This window comes from Electrona antarctica, assembly GCF_951216825.1.
Source record: "Electrona antarctica genome assembly, chromosome: 16".
Lineage (NCBI taxonomy): Eukaryota > Metazoa > Chordata > Actinopteri > Myctophiformes > Myctophidae > Electrona > Electrona antarctica.
Window position 1 is genome coordinate 13,190,178 of NC_136797.1, and position 22,638 is coordinate 13,212,815.

Below are 22,638 nucleotides of genomic sequence, written 5' to 3' on the forward strand. Positions count from 1 at the left end.
TCAAATAATTTGTAAGAAGAAATACATGGCAGGAATCAGGATACAACACTTTTTGTTTTGTTTTTCTTCTTACAAATTATTTGATCAGCGAAAAACATTGTGTTTATTGTCATGATGTGTCACAACTCGAGTTGGCTTTGTCCGTGGCGTAATCGTCTTTAAATAAATACTTTTTAAAAAGTCTATGAGGAAAATGAATGAGGAATTCACTTCTGGTTCCAGCGTCGTCATGAAAGGGGGCGGGACTGCGATGCTCTATAGAGCCCGACTGATAGTAGTTCCATACAGATCTTGGTACAGCAGCTGGACTGATATTTTGTGGAAAAAGTGCACTATTTTCTAATGATCTAATTGATTAAAAAAAACATACATGGAAAAACATTATGGTATTAATGCCGTTTGTTTCAGTAGAGCTTAGGGGGAAATCACCTTCAAAGCTATTACCAATTATATGGGAATATTTTACCACCACAACAACAACGTAATCCAATGTAGCTTTAATTTCTACCTCTAAAAAACCAAAACAATTTCCTCAGTACTTATTGTATGAGAAATGGTCAGTCATCAACTTTCTTAAGGTGCGTTCAGACTTTAATTTAAATATTCAAATCAAATCAAACTTTATTTATAAAGCACGTTTTAGAAACAAGAAACACAATCAGAAATGATGACATGATGCAGGGAACAAATATACGGTAAGCAAGAAAGGTTAAAATAAGCAAAAAAAAGAGAAAAGCTAAGATAAAACAAACGCTAAATGGACTCAACAGCCAGGGAGAAAAGATGAGTCTTAAGGTGAGACTTAAAAACATTAATAGACGGGGCAGATCTAATATAAAGGGGCAGGCTCTTCCAGAGCCTGGGAGCTGCTGCTGCAAAAGAGCATGCGCCCCGCCCCCTAGTGCTCTTCTTGGTTATTATATATAAAGAGCATGCGCCCCTAGTGCTCTTCTTGGTTATTATATATAAAGAGCATGTGCCCCTAGTGCTCTTCTTGGTTATTATATATAAAGAGCATGCGCCCCTAGTGCTCTTCTTGGTTATTATATATAAAGAGCATGCGCCCCTAGTGCTCTTCTTGGTTATTATATATAAAGAGCATGCGCCCCTAGTGCTCTTCTTGGTTATTATATATAAAGAGCATGCGCCCCTAGTGCTCTTCTTGGTTATTATATATAAAGAGCATGCGCCCCTAGTGCTCCTCTTGGTTATTATATATAAAGAGCATGCGCCCCTAGTGCTCTTCTTGGTTATTATATATAAAGAGCATGCGCCCCTAGTGCTCTTCTTGGTTATTCGGCCCTCTAGCAGCATTCGCCTCGGTTCGTCCCGTTTGTGCTGCGCCAGGGCGCTCGCGCAACTTCTCGTCTTTGCATTGACTTTGTATGTAATCGCGTCGCTCTAACCATAAAAGTCTGAACGTACCTTTTTCATCCAGAGTGTTCTTGGGAAATACAGAGCACATGTGTCTATTCTTCTATTCATACGTACAGTGGTTTTTTGTTAATATTCTTGTTTTATTGTATTTTCCAGAGATGCAGTATATTTTAACGACAGTTGGATCACTAGGGTGAAGCCTGAGGTTGGAGACAACTGGAGGTTAAAGGTGAGAATCACATATATAGACAATGTCTAGTGTCTGTGCTATCACAATCAGTACTTAAAGCCGACATGTACTCTGTCTCTAGCTAGTCACTTGAAACAGTTGCAATCTATTCTGGGAATGATTTATTTCTTGTGTTTCGAAATGGGTGGTGTTGGTAATATACAATGTCCTAAATAACCATCTCTCTCCTAATTTCAGATCAGCAATCTAAAGAAAGTTTTGAAAGGTATTTTAGACTATAACCAAGAGGTAAGAATAAACTGTTCTATTCATTTAGAAATGTATATCGGCTTGCACATGTTCAAGAACATGATGCGTTGTTGTCAAGTTGCCGGTGTTTTTAATGACAATCTGGACCTGTTCTTCTACGGTCCCCGTCTCTATCCGAAACAAATGTACTGATCTTATTAATGTTACGTTTTCACAACTCTGTTGCAAGTCAAGGGCTTTGCAGCGGCCTAGTATAGTATTTGCTTTGAACCTTTAAAGGTATATTCAGTGATTTCACTTAATTCAAATATCACTTATTATTTCTTATTTTTTGGATAATCCTCCCTACTATAAAGTGTGCTGACCATATAAGGAGTTCCTCCCTGTCCCCAGTGAGCCCCTGGGGTCAAAAAACCCTAGTTTCGGTTTGGGCTTTGGGTGGCAAAGCCTTCATCCAATCAGGATGAGAGGGGCCTTCCTCCAATCATGATCGAGTGGGGCGGGCATTGGTGCACGTGCTGTTGGTCTGTTGTACTTCCCCCACTGTAGAGCGTGTGCATGTGCACATCTTGTTACCGGGTGGACCGGGTTTTTTTCCAAATCACCCAAATCACTGAATGCTCCTTTAACAAAAACCTTGGTTTGCATCCATTATTAACTTGGACAAAATTGACTTTAATGATCACAGTCCTTTTTGCTCTTGTGTCATACTCTTGCGTCACCCCACCATCAACCGTCCCCACATAAACTAAACCATACTGCATTATGAAAAAGCAAATGTAGCATGTGTTTGAAGCTTTCATGAACATCTAGATAGCTAAATGACTGTCCTTATTAGGTTATATTCTTTTTTTTTTTACCATACTCAATTCCTCTCATATTCAAAAACACACCGCAAGACTTTGTTAAAAGAAACGTGTCTTATATAACCAAATGGTACATTTGTATGGTAAAGTTGCTGCAACATACTCATTTTGCAAGCTGTGATGCACCATATTATAATGACATGCATTGTCCCTCTTACTTTGTGTAGGTCCTAGGCCAGCAGATAAATGACTTCACACTGCCAGATGTTAATCTTATTGGGGAACACTCGGATGCAGCAGAGCTCGGCAGGATGCTACAACTCATACTCGGCTGTGCCGTTAACTGCGAACAGAAACAAGGTGTGTGCTGTCTGTCTGTCTGTATCTGGTAGTGTAGGGCAGGCGTGGGCAACTTTGTTGCCGTGAAAATCTTCTCTTATGGGTGTCCCTGGCATATCTTTTCAATTGGGGGTCCGTGGGCAAATTGGTGTCAATTTGGGGGTACCTTCCTTGACATGAAAATGTTTGGGAAACACTGCCCTAGAGTATGACAGAGGACAATTTCACCATAAATTAAGATCTCTTCGATACGATTATTATGCCCTCCCTAATCTGTGCACATAATATGTTGGATCAGAAGTTCTGATCCAACATATTATGTGCACAGATTAGGGAGGGCACAATAATTACAAAAACTATCAATTGTTCTGATTCAGAACAAGTTTTTGTAACTAAATACTGGCCTGTAACACAACACTGCCTTATTTATTCACTGCTCATTTGTCTCTTTTTTTGTTGTTGCTCCAGAGTACATCCAGACCATAATGATGATGGAGGAATCGGTGCAACATGTCGTCATGACAGCCATCCAAGAGGCATGCCAATAGTTGCAGATCTGACTTGTATTTGCATATACTTTTTAGGGCTACTTTTACATGGGGGTGCATAGGGTTCCCATCTTAAATCCCAGAACATTTCAACATCTCCGGTTTCGGATATAGGACAGGAGGACTAGAGTGTTCTAATAAAAAAGCATAATTAATAATAACAATGAGTGACTCCACCATTAATTAACGTGACTGGAGTCCCCCAGGGGTTTAAACTAGGCCCCCTCCTGTTTTCCCTCTACACAATAGCTTCACCGAAATTCTTGCTGAATGTTCACCCATAGAACAGGGATGCTAGGGCTCATGTGGTTTAAGTATTTCTCGAGTTATAAACTAAATTAGGTTGCGTAACTTGCGTTGGTCTAGTGACAAGTCTGTAAAACCCTATAACGACTTGGCTTTTCAAGCTAAAATGCAGTCCAACTAGTCCGACGTTGAAGCACTCTGCCCTAGCTGGGACTGCAGGCGGGCCCCTTCATTTACCACGAGGAACATGGTATAACATTGAGCACTTCCGCATTTTGGACACCACATTTTGGTGTCCAAAATTGTCCAAATGTTGGTGTTCCATCAGGGGTAGTTAGGCGGTTCTTGCTCAAGGACTATGATGACACACAGCCAGGAGGAGCCAGGGATTGAACCGATTCCAAGACGGCCACTCTATCGCCTTAGCCACTGACGCCCCTCATGTTAGATTACATTTATTTTAATGATTTTTCATACATTTTTCGTAAAGAAACATTTTAGAAACTATTTTCTGTGGGGTTTTTTTCTAGCTGATGAGTAAAGAAACTCCAGTCACAGGAACAACTGAATCGTATGTGGATCTGGACAGACAGGTATGTAAATAAAATATATAAAATGTGTATTTTCTTGCAATAGAACTATATAATGCAAATGTCTCAGGTTTCCCATTGTCAGTATATTACTGACACTTTTGTGTTCGGGTTAGGCTGATCACAGCTAAACAGCTGAAATATGACCCTAAAGGTGTTTGCACACTGGTGTGTTTTTTCGGACGAATATCGGAACAAATTTCGGAGGACGTTAAAAAAAAATCGACCTGACTTCATGTCAATCACGTTTGCACACTGCCGCCGAATATTTCGTTTTTTCGGACCGGGGTTGATTTTATACATTTTCCCGCAGCTGTCTAGTGGGGTGTTGGTGACAGGCTGATATCTAGTGATATCCTACTACTTTCGGATCCGCAAATCACAGCAAAGAAACGCACGCAGTGTGCAACCACCTTAAAAGGATCCCTGGCTAATGAGACAAATATGCCTTAAAACATTATACTTGCCCTCTACAACTAAAATAAATAAATAAATAAAAACACCATAAATAAAGAATCTTTCACTCAATAGGAACTGCTCCTGTCACAAGTTGATGATGTCATATGTCCATAATATGGTCTAGCTAGCCCAAGCCCCCAGCAAGGCTGGCCGGTGTTGAAGCTGCGAGACATAGTGGTGAGAGTTGGTACTGCAGGCGGGCCCCTGAATTTATGACGCAGAAACACTGTGTAGCTGGGGTTAAACTCGTTTGCACTTCCGCATTTGACCACCAAAATTTGGAGGTCAAAGGCCAAAGTAGACCGTTCTTCCGGGTGCTTCAAAACGCCACTGAGCAACTTCCACTGAAATGAATAGCGGGGTGTGGGGCTGTCGCTCCGGTCCTCCCTCTATCCTTGTATTACTCTATGGTCTAGCCCTAGGGAATGCATATGCTAATAAAAAACAACTTAATACTTCCTAGAAATCCTTCCTAGCAATATTATAAATACCTTTTATTAGCACGTGCGTTCCATACATTCCATAGGGCTGGACCACACATGGACATAATGACATATCATCAACTTGCGGCGGGAATAGTTCCTGTTGAGTAAAAGATTCTCTATTTATGAAAGAAATAAAATAAAATACATTAGCCAGGGATTTTAGTGTAAATACAGTATGTTTTATCGTTAGGGAAACAGAGCTTGGTCACCCATTCTGCAGTATAATGTTAACCGCCTTGTGTTCATGTGTTGATTCCTGTGTTCTCAGCTAAAGAAGACTGTGGAGGAGCTCAGTGAGGCTTTGTCCACAAAGGATGAGATCTCTCAGAGATGCCGTGAGCTAGATATGCAGGTTGGTACTGGTGTGTATACAGACGAGATGATCCTGTGGGGTTATTTTTTGTTTTTGTTAGATGTTGTTAATGTAAAATTTGAAACCATGACTCATGCGAAACCTTAATATAGATTTGAACTTTCCTTAGTGAACGATATGTTATTTTGAACCTGTTGTCAGGTAGGAACACTGGTTGACGAGAGGTATTGCAGGAAGCTCGGAAGCAAAGAAATAACTGAGATTTTTGCAGTTGGTTCACCTTAAGTTGAAAAACAAAAAATTCTTCTTAATACAGAAAACTCTGTTGCATCGTCTGCATCTCTCATACAGTTTGCTCTTAACTAATTATTGGTATTTGATTTGATTTACGAAGTCAGTTCTCTCTGATGGAGCCCGACCGATGTATTGGTTTGGCTGTTAACATCTGCCACTATTTTACTTTTTGACACCATCGGTGTCTGCAATAATTCAGCCCATGCGTCCCAAATGTCAAGCATTTCCAAGCTGATGCCCCTATTTAGGTGAAAATGTTCAAAATCCAGATTCCCGAGCCAAACCTATGGCATCGGACGGGGCTCTAATCTTTCTAATGCTCTGACTGATTCTTTCAATACTGTGTGCCTTGCTTTGAAGGCCCTCCAAGTCCAAGAGGAACGAGATAGACTGAGGTTAGAGTTTAATGAACTAGAAGAAAGGGTAAATCTACTTTTCTTTTTTGTTTTTCTTTGTTCCTTTCCATCTGTCGTGTGTGGCGTGTGTAATGAGCCCCTGGATCTTTTGCACTTTTGCTTGCAACAGCATCCCTTTTCTGGAATCCAGACTCCCCTCTCCCAAACTGTGTGTCGCGTGCGTGTGCACGCTTGTCACCACCACACACACATGCACATGGTGTGGACACGACAGCCACCCCCCAGCACCAGCAGTACTGTGTGTGTGTGTGTGTATGGCGTGACGTGGGTGTCCGTCCTGACTCCTCAGTGGTTCTCAACCTTTTCAGGCCGCGACCCCCCCCCCCCCCTCCAAAATAAGCTCATTTTAACTGGGGGACCCTCCCACCTCATGCATTTGGAATTGTAGGAGTTGAGGTATTGCATTTAGTTTGACTCGGTTCCACACAGATAAAAACCTTGTGATGCAGATTGGCTATTTTTTTTTTATATAATTTTTTTATCCCACAACCCATTTTTCACCCCTGTGTCAATTATCTAATGTGATCCTGGGCTCTACACACCCTCCACCAACCTGGGGTGCGGACTGACCTCATTCCTTCTATGCATGAGGAGTCCAAGCTGCTTCTTTTCACCTGACAGGGAGGATTTTCCCTGGTTGGACGTAGCGCGTGGAAGGAACACGTTATTCCAACCAGTTCCTTTCCCCTCCATCAGGCGCCCCGGCTGGCCAGGACGAGGCAGTTTAGAGACCAGGATTACTGCATGTTTTTTTTGTGAGGGTATACCTACCCTAGGGGACACAGGGAGAACATGCAAACTCCACACAGAAAGGCCATTTCGCCATATTGGCTATTTTAAAGTTTTTGTCTCTTATTTGACAATTTGGCCAATGTTTGACCAGATTTTATAATCACGTAGGGACTGACCCACAGATTGAGAACCACTGCTTTAACTAATAACGTCCTGCCTTGTTAACCCTAGTGTGTTTCATAATGGTTTCCCAAAATTCCCATTGGCAGCAGTAGACAGGAAGGGGATGAGCTTGGCTTTTAGACCCAGGAAGTAGCCACCAGAAAAGCCATATTTGCTGCAGACAGATAGGACAAAAGGATAGTTAAAATATTTCCCATAATTTGAAAAAAAACAAACATGAGGACCTTTCTGCCATCTTGTGAATGGCGTTGCGGTTTGTCAATGGGCCAGGAGAAGAATCAAGCACATGTACTAAGTATTTCAAATATTATTTTCAAACATTCTCTAAAAGGCTTTTGGTAGGGAACTAAGAGCCGATTCATACTCCTATTTTAGAGCCGAATAAAAGTCGGTTCGGCTCTGTAGAGCTTACAATGTGATGTCATTTGAGGTTCGGGGGGGGGGGGGGGCGGGTATCGTCCTAAAGTCGGCTCTTCGGTGCTACTGAAAACATCTGACGAGCCGAAATCATTTCGGCACTAGAGCGCCGAAACAGCGGTAAAATAGGAGTATGAATCGGCCCTAATTGTCAGCAGCTGAGAAACACGACTTTTTATTGTTGAATGCTCAAGGCCTCACTGCCCGTTGGACCGGTAGAGATTTCATGCTTTTTTTTTAATACCCAGATGTGAGGCTTTTTAAACGCATTACCAATCCTATCCATTATAGTTTTGCACATTTTCCTTGTGAGAAGATGACTTCAGATAAACCTAGTAGCTTTCATAAAGATAATAGATTACATTATACATCAGCTACATTCCAGACTGTTTAAAGGGATATTAAAAGGAGGTTAATCTTTTTATTCAGGACTAAGAAACCCTTTGACAAATTACTATATTCTTCACATTGTCTGCCTAAGTCTTATTGATCATTCATTGCTACAGTGTTTACATGGTCTTTGGTTATCTCTTGTGTGCCAGTCACCAAGATAATAATGATTGTGCAAATCTCCAGAGATGTTGTTCAACAATTGGGAGGAAATAAATACTATTGAAAGGAGTTGTTAATCATACATTTTTAACACGTGGTAAACTCACTTCTCATGGTTTTATTGTACATTTAACATATCACTGTTTATCAAAAAAAAAAGCTGCTGCTTTGCTTTGTGTGAAAGTTTGACATTCTGCCCATCGTGTTGAAAAGGCCACGTCAAACAGCATGTAGCCCTGTCGGCTATGTCAGAGTTTGTTGGTTTGCTTTGTTGAAGTGTGATGATGTGTCTTTGTTTGGTTACGCACTTGGATTACCCTGCGATTGATTGTGAACACCTAATGAATTGGAGTTAAAACTCTTTGAAAACGCTTTTGGAAACTACATGGAAGATTAAAGTCACCTCCTAATACACATTTTTCTTCTTCATGTCTCCTCTTTGTTCAATCATATCCCTCCTCCCTCCTTCGGTGTGTTCTTCCCTGCTCCTCCTGTACTCTGTCCTACAACCACCATGTCTCCCTCCTTCGGTGTGTTCTTCCCTGCTCCTCCTGTACTCTGTCCTACAACCACCATGTCTCCCTGCTCCTCCTGTACTCTGTCCTACAACCACCATGTCTCCCTGCTCCTCCTGTACTCTGTCCTACAACCACCATGTCTCCATGCCACACCTTTCCTTCTCTTTCGCTCCACTTCCCGTTCTCTCTGAAAACCCTTTCTGCCCCGTCTTCTTCCATTCTCTTCTCCATTTTGGCTTCTTTCCTTCTCTCCCGAATGCTTTTCACACCTGCACCCCATCATTCTATTCCTCTTGTCCTCTCTGCCCCATCCTTTTTCCCCGCCCGTTCTTCTTTCTTGTCTTGCTACTGTGTTTGACCTTTCACCGTCTAGGTGGCAGCCCTTCAGGAGGAAAAGGGCAGTTTGCTATGTGAGAACCAGATCCTTATGGAAAGACTCAACCAGTCTGACTCAATAGAAGATGTCAATAGCCCAGCTGGACGCAGACACCTCCAGCTGCAGACACAACTTGAGCAGCTACAGGAAGAGACTTTCAGGTGAGGGGTGGAAAGGAGGAATGAATGATTTGGTATTGATGAGTGACGATTCATAACCCATAACCCCTATCTTAAGCTGATCCAGAGAATGACAATATCTCCCCGTATTCACCTATATCTACACACTGAAAGGGTTGAGAGCCCGCCTGGGACGTAGAAGGTCTCGGTTTCGATTCCCGGCCCCCGGCAATGTGTCGATGTTCTCCCCGAGCAAACCCCACCCCAATAACATAACTATACATATACAAGTTGTTTGTCCCACTAACGTGATATCTGAGGCCATGGAAAGCTAGAAGCACACTGCCCATTCACATTCCTGTAACATGTCAATGATTCACACCCTCATTGCAATTTGTATGCTTTAATCGTGCATGTATGCCGTAGAATGCCTAGATATAGATAGTTGTCATGGTTCCTTTTTAGTTTGAAAACTGATGTTTGGCGTTTCCTCTAGGCTGGAGGCGGCTAAGGATGACTACCGTATCCGTTGCGAGGAACTGGACAAAGAGCTTGTAGATGTCCGGTCTCAGAATGAAGAGCTCACATCATTGGCTGAAGAAGCACAGTCCCTCAAAGATGAGATGGATGTCCTAAGGTTTGATACATTGCTGAGTCCTAGATACAAACTCCAAGTATCTCCAATGCAAATATTAGTGTCACAGAGACCAGATCAGACCAGTTTTAACAATTTTGTTTCAGATGGCAGTTAAAGAGCCCTACAGGTTTATAAACCTGTGTGTTGTCCCCTTCATTCAGGCATTCATCAGACAAAGTGTCAAAGCTAGAAGGCATGGTGGAATACTATAAGAAAAAATTAGAGGACCTGGGAATTCTTCGGAAGCAGGTACAGACACACACACACACACACACACACACACACACACACACACACACACACACCGATTGTTTGTGCCTACCTTGTTATGTGTAACACTGGATAGGTACAGTAACTTTAATAAAACACTGGGCAATATATTTAAATTATATCGACAATGTGATATGAGAAATATATTGTATTGTCTAGGAATTTGGATAACGTGATACCGTGGTATGGCAAAAGTGTTCTTTTCCTGGTTTTAATCACTCAAGGCCTATACGTTTGAGCTTGTAGATCGACTATTTTGTGAAAATTAAGAAACATACATACATTTTTAGACTATCCTCACAATATGATATTGTTGTCTGGTTGTGGATATCAAAGTATTTGGCCATAAATATGGTGATATTTGACCGCCCACACATTCTAAACATATAGTCCCCATATTCGCCAAATTCTGTCCTCGTGCTGCACTCTTTGTTCAGAGGGTTTCAGCAGTATTGTTGCTAGGAGAACCCTGTGGAAACCTTTGTCAGCGTCCAGTCAGCTGTTTGACAACCATGAAAGCATAGACAGCGTCTGCATTGCTGAAAACAACCTCGGCTCGTAAAAGATTCATACGAAATCAGACGTTTTTTTGTCTGCAAACTGGCATTCTTTCTGATACTGTAGTTTGTTATTTCCTATGGCAATGGTTAAACGCAAATGCTCACAAAGGCTGGAATGTTCAGGACAGCAGTGTAATTGTTTACAGCCTCAAAAAAAGAACAGTTGAAGAAAATAAATGTTCCCAATAGGTCAGAGAACACAAATAGCAGAATGTTGGAATCCGTGTAATTGTAATGGACTGAACAAGAAATGTATTGGCTACAGCCATGCTAACCCAACATGCACTAAAACAAGCAGTACTATGAACACAAAAAAGGCTTGGTATAGCAGCTGCTCAATCGCATTTCAAGTTTGGTGCTCTTTCTCTATATCGAGGACCATCCACACCAAGAACTATAACGATAACCAGATATGTATTGTTTTAAAAATCGCTAAAACTCAAGTGAATTATTTGGAGTCCACACACTACAACTATAACAACAATGACTGACATCGGGGGACAATATCTTATTTTCAAAGCGATTTGATGAATGATGGAAAAAGTGACAGCCAATCAAATTCCATCTGAATTCACACTTCAATTTGTCATGTTCAACACTATCTCATCATGGTTATAGAACGTTATTGTTAATCAGACCCTTTATCCATTCAGGACGGGAACCCCTTTTGGTGTTTTAAGCATTATGTTATACTTTAGCTATTGAAAAATAGAAGATCTATAAGCTCATAGTCCACTTGATCTGCTATTATTGAAAATGTTGCACAAATCCTTTAATATATTCTTTCAGAGCGAACGTTTTTAACTCAAATCTTTGCTTCTGGGGGGGTCCCTGGAACAACATATTTTCAGATGGTAGCCAATTTCATATAGCTTTTGGCTTTTGAGAACGACTGACATAGAAACATAGTTTTTTTTTTCTTCTTCAGAATACTGTCATGATTTAGAAGACATTTTGTAGAATCTGGTCTCGGGTTTAAATGGGTTAAATGTCCGATCTTGTTCCAGGTAAAGCTCCTGGAAGAAAAGAACAATGTGTACATGGAAAACACAGTTAGTCTGGAGGAGGAGCTACGTAAAGCTAACGCTGCCAAGGGACAGCTGGAGACGTACAAGCGACAGGTAGTCCATTCATAAACACTTGACGGTCACCAAGCGGTTGTTTGGTGGCTGTTTATTCGAAAACATCATGAGCGCACGCACGGGCACACACACACACACACGCTCACTCACACACGCTCACACTCATGTTAACATGTCCAGTCCTGCTCAACCTGTCCTTTCTCCCTTCCACAGGTTGTTGAACTTCAAAACAAGCTGTCAGAAGAGTCTAAAAAGGCAGACAAGATGGAGTTTGAGTACAAACGTGTCAAAGAGAAAGTGGACTCTCTGCAAAAAGAAAAAGATGTAAACTTAACTCTTATTAATTCATTTGTAAATTGATCAGGAATGCAGCTTTTCTTTTTATGTACAATTCACTCTTCAGTTTAGACCTGGTTTACATTGGGGTTTTTTCTTCTGCTCTCCACGTCTGCTGCTCTTGCTTCTATTACTGTCTTTGTTTTGTTCAAAGTAATCCCTTGTGAGTTTGCCCATTATCTAAAATGAAAGAATATACAAGTTTAAAACATGATGCATCCCAGTAGTAAGAGAAATCTATGAAAATCTGGGAACTAAATCGTTACCAAGAAATTTCTTCACCAATGTGTTTCTAAAGGTGTCTAATAACATGTACTAAAAGTTTGAAATTCAACTCCCGTGGGAAAATTGAGTTATTAGCATAATATGTGACCATACCCATAACATCCTATATAAGGCAAAAAAGTCCAAATTTCATCATTCTTTAAGTAGCATGTGACATATGAAACTAGGGTGATTTCATGATTCTGAATCCATTCCAAGCATTAGTTTTGCACAAAAAACACTCCTTGGGAGGAAAACGGCCACACAAACGTGATGAGGTCAGCACATTTGGTCAACTGGATATGGCCTAATTTAGCGCAAGGAGTGTTTTTTGTGCAAAACTAATGCTTGGAATGGATTCAGAATCATGAAATCACCCTAGTTTCATATGTCACATGCTACTTAAAGAATGATGAAATTTGGACTTTTTTGCCTTATATAGGATGTTATGGGTATGGTCACATATTATGCTAATAACTCAATTTTCCCACGGGAGTTGAATTTCAAACTTTTAGTACATGTTATTAGACACCTTTAGAAACACATTGGTGAAGACATTTCTTGGTAATGATTTAGTTCCCAGATTTGGTCAAATACCTGATAAAATGCCCTTACTACAGTGCAATGTGGGCAGGAAAAAAAATACTTTCCCGCCAAATTTTATAAAACAATGTATTTTATAATGGATTAATAATGATTAGTTAACTGTTGGAACCCTAATCTTAGTGTCTCTGTATTCATAGCGTATGAGGACCGAGAGAGACTCTCTGAAGGAGACCATCGAGGAGCTCCATTGTGTTCAGGCCCAGGAAGGACTCGGAGGTCTAACCTCAGGTAACATTAATGTGGCCCATCATGGAACTGAGATTGGGCTGTTCCTGTTGATGCTCATAAATGATAAAATCTCAGAATTTGAGGGGTCACGGTGGCACAGTCGGTAGTGCTGTCGCCTCACAGCTAGAAGGTCCTGGGTTCGATTCCCGCCTGGGGACGCTGGGGGCGTGTTCCCTCCTCCGTGTCATCAGTGCCCATACCCGAGGCGGGGTTGGCGAAAGGGCCTTTCTGTGTGGAGTTTGCATGTTCTCCCTGTGCCCTTTCTGTGTGGAGTTTGCATGTTCTCCCCGTGTACCCTAGGGTAGGTACCCTCACAAAAACATGCAGTAATCCTGGTCTCTAAACTACCTCCCCCTGGCCAGCCGGGGCGCCTAATGGAGGGGAAAGGAACTGGTCGGAATAACGTGTTCCTTCCACTCACTACGTTCGGCCGGGGAAACTCTCCCCTGTCAGGTGAAAAGAAGCAGCTTGGACTACTCATGCATAGAAGGAAGCATGAGGTCAGTCTGCTGCCCCCCCAGGTTGGCAGAGGAAGTGTAGTGCCCAGGATTACATTAGATAATTGACACTGGGTGAAAAAATGGGTTACAAAATTGTGGGATAAAAAAATAATAAAAAAAAAAAGAAAGAAAAAAATCTCAGAATTTGGAGGTTAAATTACTTGCACACCAAATCATTACATGACAAAATATGTCATTAGGTCAATATGTGCCTTAAAATGCAAGCAAACTGCTTTTTGAATAGATGCCAGGGAATTGTCCAAGGCACTGGCATCCAGACTCCGTCGGCATAACGGTGCTTTTATCCAGTGCCACCCAGCCAGGGTATTGAACTTGGGTTCAAAAATGTATAAAAATATGAAAAACTGTAAAATAAAGTTTATAAAAAATATATATGTTATTATGATAGCAGTAAAGTGTCTCAGTCGGATCGACCAACTTAATAACGGTCTAGGTAAAGCCTCAGGCTTGTTCCCTTGTTCTCTCCACCTGTTGTTTCTTGTTTACTTAACATATCCGATTAACTGGTTTGTCATTGAGTAGAGTTAAATTAATTAGAACTGATATGTTCGCGTAGTGTGACGAGTGTGCGAGTGCATTGAAAGAAAAGACAAAACTGTGTTGGATTGTTGTTGGTGGACTGAATATGCCGTAATATAACCAACATTCCAGCAGAGTGATTCATCCGGTCGGCTCACCTGTTATCTACACAGCCTGGAAATGTATATTATCAGTGAAAACATTAGACCGTTTGTCCCTAGGAAAACACGTGTCAGCATTCCGATCAAATATGTCTTATCTGCCCTGCACATTTTGTTTCCCTTCTAATGCAACTGTCTCTATTTGACCAGGTATTTTCCCAATGGTTGGTACCGAGGGCTCTGATTCCCTGGCTGCTGAGATCACCACTCCTGAGATTCGGTATGTATCTGTTGACTTCATTAAAAAACTGAGGGAGTGGTAGGGGTTATTGGCTGATCCCAATTTTGCTTGATTCTTCCCAAATGTCATTCTTTCCTCAAGCACCTATTTGATAAAAGGTTGCTTTTTCGCATCACAAAGTGCATAACAAATGCTCTTCTTCAGAAACAAAACGACAAGGATCAAAGCGGAAAGCTATGAGGCTGTACTCGTGTCTTTTATTTATAAGGATAAGAAAGAAAATCAGAGATAAGAAAGTATAGATCAGCCGCACATGCGAGTGATACACTTAACAGACCTACACTCTCTCTTTCCATTCCTCCTCTCTTCCAGCAGTCTATAATTCACATTCTGTTCCTTCTGTAGCCCATGATTTCAAATTTCAATGTCAGTTGTGAATAGACGATCACATGTATTGATGCCGGAATGGTCCTGTGAGGTTGGTTACGAAACCTTGAGTTGTTTTCAAAGTTTTCTGCTTGACCATAACGCAGGTAATTAGACAGCATGTTCTCTCCAGACTGTTGCTGCGTACACTGTGTACGCTGTCAGGCTGTAACTCCTCATTCCGAAAGCTTCCAGCCTCTCCCTGTTTTTCTGCCTCCACTGTGCTTTAAAGTCAGCTGAGAAATCTGGCAAGCGTGCCGAGTGTGTGTCATGTGTGCATGTGGGTTATGTAACAGTCAGACTCCAGATGCTTGAGTTGCATCAGCCAAGCCGTAGCGTTCCAGAGGTAGCTGTTTTTCTACTGGTATCGCAGCACAGCAGAATATCTTAAGACAAGCCATGAGTGCATAGGCCTACAGTAGTGTCCGTGCACTATTGAAACCTGCACAGTGAAGTTGTAAGTAGTGGGATTTGACCCTCTAACCTTCAAGAAGGCTTAAAGTAGAACATTCTTCACATTCACTTCGGCAAGCGAAGCGACATATGGCCTAACTTATAGCAGACTCAGGGCTCCATTTTCGTCACCGCTAAACCCCTTCTTTGCCTTTTTTTTTTTTTTTTACTATTTTGCAAAACATTTTTGAATAGTTAAAATGGCCAGTCTACAAGCTCACAAAGTGTCAATGTAAATTGGCTAGTTGAACTATTCAAAAATGTTTTTCAAAATAGTACAAAAAAAGGCAAAGAAGTTTAGGGATAAGGGGTTTAGTGGTGATGGAAATGGAGCCCTCAGTCTTTCATAGGTCTGTTAAGTTGCGGCCTACACAAGCTCAGCGTGTGCTAGTGTAGTTAGCAACAGAGAGTACTATATGTCTGGAAAAAGTTACATTAGTTGGTGAGCCCCACCCTTAAAGGGAGAGCACTGAACACAACAATGGAAACTCTTGGTATCTTTTCTAATTATGTTAGAAAAGTTATGTTCGTTGTATCTACACACATACTGTACATCTGCAGTCATTTCTAGACCCAAGATTTCACATTGTGGAATATTTAAGAATGCTTTGCCTCAGTCAGTTCAGTACACTCTCTTGACTTTGTCTTCAACCATTGCAATGAAAAGTGCACTTTTAATTTTGCATTTACACCGAACACCACAGAGAACTATTCTAGTATTAATAATATGTGATGTACTGTATATCTTTGCCATGTTCTTCTACTGTACATTGTGTCTAGTACAAAGTAGGAAACTTTTGAAGCGTAACCACTTAAATCATAGCCTACACTTAGTTGGTCTATAGTTGGTCCGCTCCTTTTTTCCCCCTCAACACCAAATCTCTTTGGTGTGTAGAGGGATATCCACTCTAAGCTTACATGCATTGTGAGCTTGTAAATCTGTTATTCTTGTAGAATGTTCACCCCACAATTGGGACTCCTATACACTGACACCACGGCGTAAACAGCGCCTCAAACTGTGACTCCGCCCACAAACGGGGGAAGTTGTGATTTTCGCTCGTTCACTGCAATGCAATTTGCGGCATTTTCAAAACAATATTGAGCAGAGTAGCGATTATCAAACGTATTTGCAATGCCATACGTTGAAAGATCTGTTGCCCGTGGACAAGGCACGCTACCTCCGCAAGTTAGATAGCATCGGCATAGATGTTTGTCCGTATGTGATTAAGGATTGGACCAAGTTGCATTGGCAGCCATAGGGTAAATTCTTACCCCGGATGTGACGTTTTTGGGCGTTCTTGTCTAGCGTGGTGTCAGTTACATAGGGTTCAAGTAGTTAATGAAGTCTTGGACGAATATATCCATGATGGTGGATCCAATTTCTTTTGAAATGCTGAACGGAACTGTATCATTTTCAGATTTAGAAATAAATGAATGATTTGCTTATGAAACCCTATATGGACGCTAAAGCACTGTGCCAATCCAGATGAAATGCAACCCTGTGACTGTCCTCTTCTTCATTTCAGAGAGCATTTGATCCGTCTTCAGCATGAGAACAAGATGTTGAAGCTAGCTCAGGAGGGATCCGACAATGAAAAGATTGCTCTGCTCCAGAGTCTATTGGAAGATGCCAACCGCAGGAAGAATGAACTTGAGACAGAGAATAGGTCTGAATTATCTCACTCACACACACACACACACACACACACTCACACTCACACACTCACACACTCACACACACACTCTCTCTCTCTCTCTCTCTGTCTCTCTCTCTCACACTATCATGACAGATTTGGACAGATTACATGAATTTCAGTGAAACATCGTTCATTTCTTTTGAGAAACGTGGTTTGTAAGTGTACATTAGCCTGAAGCGTTGATGGGCACACAGGATGTGAGTCTGCCAATTGATACCTGTTGATATGATGGTGTTTTACCAAGTGGGAAGCTGTCTGAAAAGTGAAGCCAGTGCGGAAATAACGCAAACCTCCTTTCAATCTAATGGCCACCAGGGGCAACTTCAGTCATTGCAAATGTTACCCTAATAAACTATGTGTTACCTCAGTAAACATTTTGTGTTTACTGTAGTCGCTAGTTTCAAGTATTGTTCAATACAACATGATGTACATATTGTATTAATGGTCCCCTTTTAGAGCAAATAGACAAAGTAGGGTATGTTTTGATCGATATGGCACTACTATAGATTAGAACAGCGAGCAGGATATTAGAGACAACAATGTGTCTCCCCGGCTCCTTTATCCGAATATGATCATTTCCAGTTCTGTTTTAATAGGTTAATAAACCAACGTGTGATGGAGGGACAGGGCCAGGTAGAGGAGCTACAGAAAAGCCTTCAAGAGGAGGGAACCAAATCAGAAGATGTGAGTAGTCTGGCTCACTATATATGTGCTCTTTACCGTTTACCAGTGTTGTTTTCGTCGACTACCTTTTTTCACTGAGGAAAACTAAATGAAAACTAAGCTATGGTGAGTAAAACTATGACTAAATATACTGTTGATTTTGTCAACAAATAAAAACTAGACCTAAAATGTTATGAAGGGACTAGTGGAGTAGTGGACAAGAGATCCAGTACAAGTCATTTTACACTTGGTTGCATGCTGAAAATGGCAGATCGGCTATTTTCAGCAAGTGTAAAATCTGCCATTATGACGTCAAGGCCCGCCAAAATACATTTTAGTCGACTCAATCAACTGTAGATTTAGTCGACAAAAATCGTATGGTATTTAGTTGACTAAAACTAGACTAAACACAAACATTCCAAGTAACTACAATGTGACTAAAACTAAATGCAAACGTTTCAAGGGACTATGACTAAAACTAAAATAGAAATTTGCTACCAAAAACAACACTGCGGTTTACTTTGTGTGCATGTTTTGGTATAGGTTGATCATGTACCATGGGTCAGCACCAACACCAATCCGACCACTTGTCGGATTGGTGTTGGACCACTTATCGGATTCATCTCACCCAGGTCACCACCTGCTGCAACTTATGCCCTCAGGGGGGCGCTATAAGGTCATCAATGCAAGGACGAACAGATATAGCTTTTTTAAACACTGACACTTGAACTCTGACACTTGACACTTTATGGACTAAAGGGACTATGTCTTAATGTATGTTTTTTTTTTTATATAGAGTAGTATTATGTGTTTTTGTTTTAAATTGCAAATCAATTTCGTTGTCTTGTACAATGACAATAAAGATATTCTGATTTTGGATCAGAATGAGGATTTTGGCACAGCGGTGCGCATGATAGGAGCAATTATTCTAGAATAAATTATACATGTTGTTTTATATAGGCCTAATGTACGTATATTTAAATATGATCAATATATAAATACAATCAGATAGAAACACTTAATCTAGCTATATATTGTCTTACAATTGTTTATAAGAACATGTTTGCTTAACAACAGACAATTGCTACCATAGTTTGCTCTCTAGGCTCTGGCCGATACGACATTAAGCCTCTCCGACCTACTAATATCAAAGACTACATTAAATATTAATAGCCGTTACTGAGCTAAATTAAAATAGTTCATGCCTAGACCAAGATCCCTAGTTGTTAATTGGAGCCGTTATGAACCTTTCTCAGAACCATTGTGCCATGGAAAAGCTCTATTTAAAGGAGACGTCCATGCTAGAAGGCTTTCTTACCTTTATTTGTAGTTGTTACGTCCCCACCAAAGAGAGTCCAGGTGTTATTTTGTGCAAAAGTGCATTATTGGCCCTAATATTAGTCCCCAATGGGGGTTGGGTTTTTGTGCTAATTTGCTTATTTCCATCTAAATAAGTAGTAAAGTGTGCCGCTGGATACTATTTACATTATGAAGAGAGGATATATACAAAAAAAATAATTGAGCGATGGAAATAAGCAAATTAGCACAACACCCCAATGCCCCATTCAATGCAATTCAATTCATTGCCAATGCCCCATTCAATGCAATTCAATTCATTGAGGGCTTATGGTAGGAGAAATGGCCAATAATGTGCTTTTGCACAAAATATCACCTGGACCTCTTTGGTGGGGACGTAACGACTACAAATAAAGGTAAGAAAGCCTTCTAGTATGGAATTATCCTTTTAATACAAGACAGTGGTGATAAACAAAAGAAACCTAGTGGACAGTAGGGCCTTTACTTTGACTTTCTTTACTTACTATACCGTTCCTATTCTAGATGCCTGTTTGTTGTGAGATGTCTTGACTAACTCATTCTGACACTAACCCTAACACCCATGTCATGTCATCCATGTTGTGGTGATCCTCTTCTGTGTTTTCTCCTTCTGTGTGCATGGGTATTTGTGTTACAGTTGGGTGCCACCGATATTGTCCCTTATCATTTGACCCATTTAGGCCTGACCTCAAAACTTTTAAAAATCCTTCTAAATCCTGAAAAAATCCTTCTAAATTGTCACGATTTTTCAAAAATAGCAGACCTACAAGCTCGTAGCGCGCCACTCGGTGGCGCGCTATGAGCTTGTAGATCTGCTATTTTTCAATAGCTAAATTATAACATAATGTTTAAAACACCAAAAGGGGTTCCCGCCCAAAATGGGTTAACTGTCCTTTTGCGCAGATCACGCAAACCTCAGCAAAAAGAAAAGGACAATATCGATGGCCTCCAACTGTATGTCACTTGTGTGTTTCTAGCCTTGGATAGGTAGTTGTTTTCTTATGATGGCTACAAGGCCTTGTTTGTTGAAGACCTCCCGGGGATTTGGGTGGCCTCAAATCAACGATGACATTGCCAGGAAGTAGCCATATTTGTCATGGCATCACCATGGGTGCGTCCCCCAAACCTTAAAAAAATCACTTCTCCCTTACCTGTGCTCTACCGCCTATTTTTTCTGTGACCTTGAGAATTATGTTTATGCCACCATGATACCTGCTGGTTAAATAGTGGAAGGTTAGTACTTAAAGCCTCTCCTGTAGTTTAATTTCATGGTGGTCTATCTCCTAAATTACTGTATATGTGTGGCCACAATCACCTGATAGAAGTTTGTAAACTTTACACGTTTTTAAGTTATGAGTTATGAGACACAGCTTGTGGTGAAAATATGCTTGCAATTTTCAAAGTATGTTTTGCTATCAACTTGCAAAAATGCTTTTATGCAACATCTACTATAATGTGTTCATCAACTACTATGTAGTAAGTGTGTGCGTGTGTGTGTGTGTGTGTGTGTGTGTGTGGTTTATGCATGCTCATCGCCGTTTCCAACCAGCTGCTATTTGTCTTTGCTGCATGACCAACCTATCTAAAACACTTAAGAAATCTTGTTTTTTTTTCTGTGGGTGTCTGGTGTCTGCCATAAATATATAGAAATCAATGTATTTGTTTGGCCCGCTGTTGATTGATATTCAAACTTTGAATGGTTTGGCCAGGGCATTTAGAAAGCAAGGTTGATGGACCGTGTTCCTTCTCTCAAGCACTCAGTTTTACACTGTACCTCATCATCATTGTCAATCTGCAAGTGTGATGGACAAATATGTACGTTCAATACTTCTTATTAAATTAGTTTGAGGCCCTTTTTGATTAATTATTTGCTTAGCCTTATTTTGCACAGAAAGGCAGGGGAGACACCCAATGAGTCTAATGCTATCTAATCAAATCTATCTACTCTAACCAAACATACAAGATTGACATTTGACAAGTCTGTGTCTTTACATTTAGCACCCCTAGCCTCATATATCGGCCTATAGTAAATGTAGATGGTGACCCCCTATCTGCCTCCTCTATGGAGATTATTTATACACCTTAATGCCGGTGTGGCTAAATAATCTTTCCTAGCGCTTCTTATATGCCTCAACTCAATAATGTGCATACTACATATAGTAAAAAAGCATTTTTAAGTAAAGTGTCTATACAGTATATCTATTGATTGATGTTGGCGAGTTTGCCTTCTGAGCTGCCAAACTGGTGAAAATAAATGAATAAGTTGTCACATGAACCAAAACAAGCATCCCTTTGCAATCACAGTCATGGGAGGAGAGTTTTGAGGCCGATTCGCTTGGGAATGGTGTACCGCCGGCGGAAGGTTCTGTTTTTTCCAATGTAATAATCACCTTCTTTTGGATTCATGACGTCTCTTTCTTCTATCAGAATGTTTTTTTGCACTTTTTTTCCCTCTTTTGCTATTGATGCATCTCTACAGTATTATGTCTTCTGGATCTAGGGTCTGTCTTCCCTTCCCTGGCCACAGTGGAGTCATGATTATTATTTATTTTCCTCAACAACCCTGTTTCCTACTGATTCCTCTATGCTTTTAGCTGCTGGTTTAGATGCAATCTCAGCGTGTAATCCTGTCTCCAATGCTGTGTGTGTACTGTGTAGATATCTTGTTTTCCCATGACACTGTGGCATACCACATCAAATATCACGTTGGATGGGAATACAGCCTACAAGTCCCCCCTTTCATAAGCTCAAAATGCAACAGCATGAAAAAGCTTATATTTTTATTCTATCATTTCGATTTTCTTCATGGTAATCAAATCCAGAAAAAATTATATCAGCCACATTGTTTGTCACGGTGGGCACAAATCAAATTATTTTGTTAAGAGAAAACCAATGTCAACACTGAAGTTTGTAATCTTAAGTCTTTCTTATGGGAACAACATTTGTATGAAACTGGCACAGTGGTGCTCTCCTCTAAACATTCTGTGTTATACAGTACTCTCTGTTGGATGCCAAGGGAAATGTACAGTATTTCCATAAAATCAAAGATTTTCTTTTTTTGTCTTTCCCTACAAGGGGTCCACTTGTCATGATACTTATAGTTGTACATTTGTAAAAAGTTGTAAAAAATAATCACACCATGGGCTTTCCTCTACTCCATAGTGCATTGTAACAGGATAAAGGCACATAGATGTCTAAGATCTGGCAGCAATCATATATGTATATCGAATTGGGCAAAAATCTACATTCTTTGTGTATGTGTTAAATTAAACAGTTTAAAGTTATTAAATCGTTTATTTAAATTCCCGTGTTCATCCAGCAGAGTGGCTATTGAAACACTTTTGGGGATAATCTTCTAGCTTTGATTTTGGGTTAAATTGACTAAGTAATGATGAGTTTACGTTGCTTTTGTCTCTTTCAGTCATCCATTCTGAAGAAGAAATACGAAGAGCACATGTAAGTCTATACTTCGTCGTGAATACATTTTTGA

General features: G+C 40.6%; 1 protein-coding gene across 4 annotated transcripts in view; it reads left to right on the forward strand.

Annotated features, from left to right (window-relative positions):
• The window catches only part of hook3 (hook microtubule-tethering protein 3), a gene marked incomplete at its 3' end in the record, with an annotated part of 44,453 nt that overhangs the window by 11,759 nt on the left and 10,056 nt on the right, over positions 1–22,638 (forward strand). For 2 of the 4 annotated variants that reach the window (XM_079525211.1, XM_079525213.1), the window contains exons 3-19: positions 1,534–1,606; positions 1,805–1,855; positions 2,850–2,982; positions 3,430–3,497; positions 4,286–4,348; positions 5,558–5,641; positions 9,088–9,251; positions 9,706–9,846; positions 10,008–10,095; positions 11,684–11,797; positions 11,972–12,082; positions 13,102–13,192; positions 14,544–14,613; positions 16,980–17,120; positions 17,747–17,834; positions 21,453–21,527; positions 22,570–22,604. In XM_079525211.1, the coding sequence (XP_079381337.1) occupies positions 1,534–1,606; positions 1,805–1,855; positions 2,850–2,982; positions 3,430–3,497; positions 4,286–4,348; positions 5,558–5,641; positions 9,088–9,251; positions 9,706–9,846; positions 10,008–10,095; positions 11,684–11,797; positions 11,972–12,082; positions 13,102–13,192; positions 14,544–14,613; positions 16,980–17,120; positions 17,747–17,834; positions 21,453–21,527; positions 22,570–22,604 (1,590 nt within the window). Of the gene's footprint in view, positions 1–1,533; positions 1,607–1,804; positions 1,856–2,849; positions 2,983–3,429; positions 3,498–4,285; positions 4,349–5,557; positions 5,642–6,256; positions 6,320–9,087; positions 9,252–9,705; positions 9,847–10,007; positions 10,096–11,683; positions 11,798–11,971; positions 12,083–13,101; positions 13,193–14,543; positions 14,614–16,979; positions 17,121–17,746; positions 17,835–21,452; positions 21,528–22,569; positions 22,605–22,638 lie in introns of all 4 variants that reach the window. The other 2 variants (XM_079525210.1, XM_079525212.1) reach the window with 2 other exon arrangements.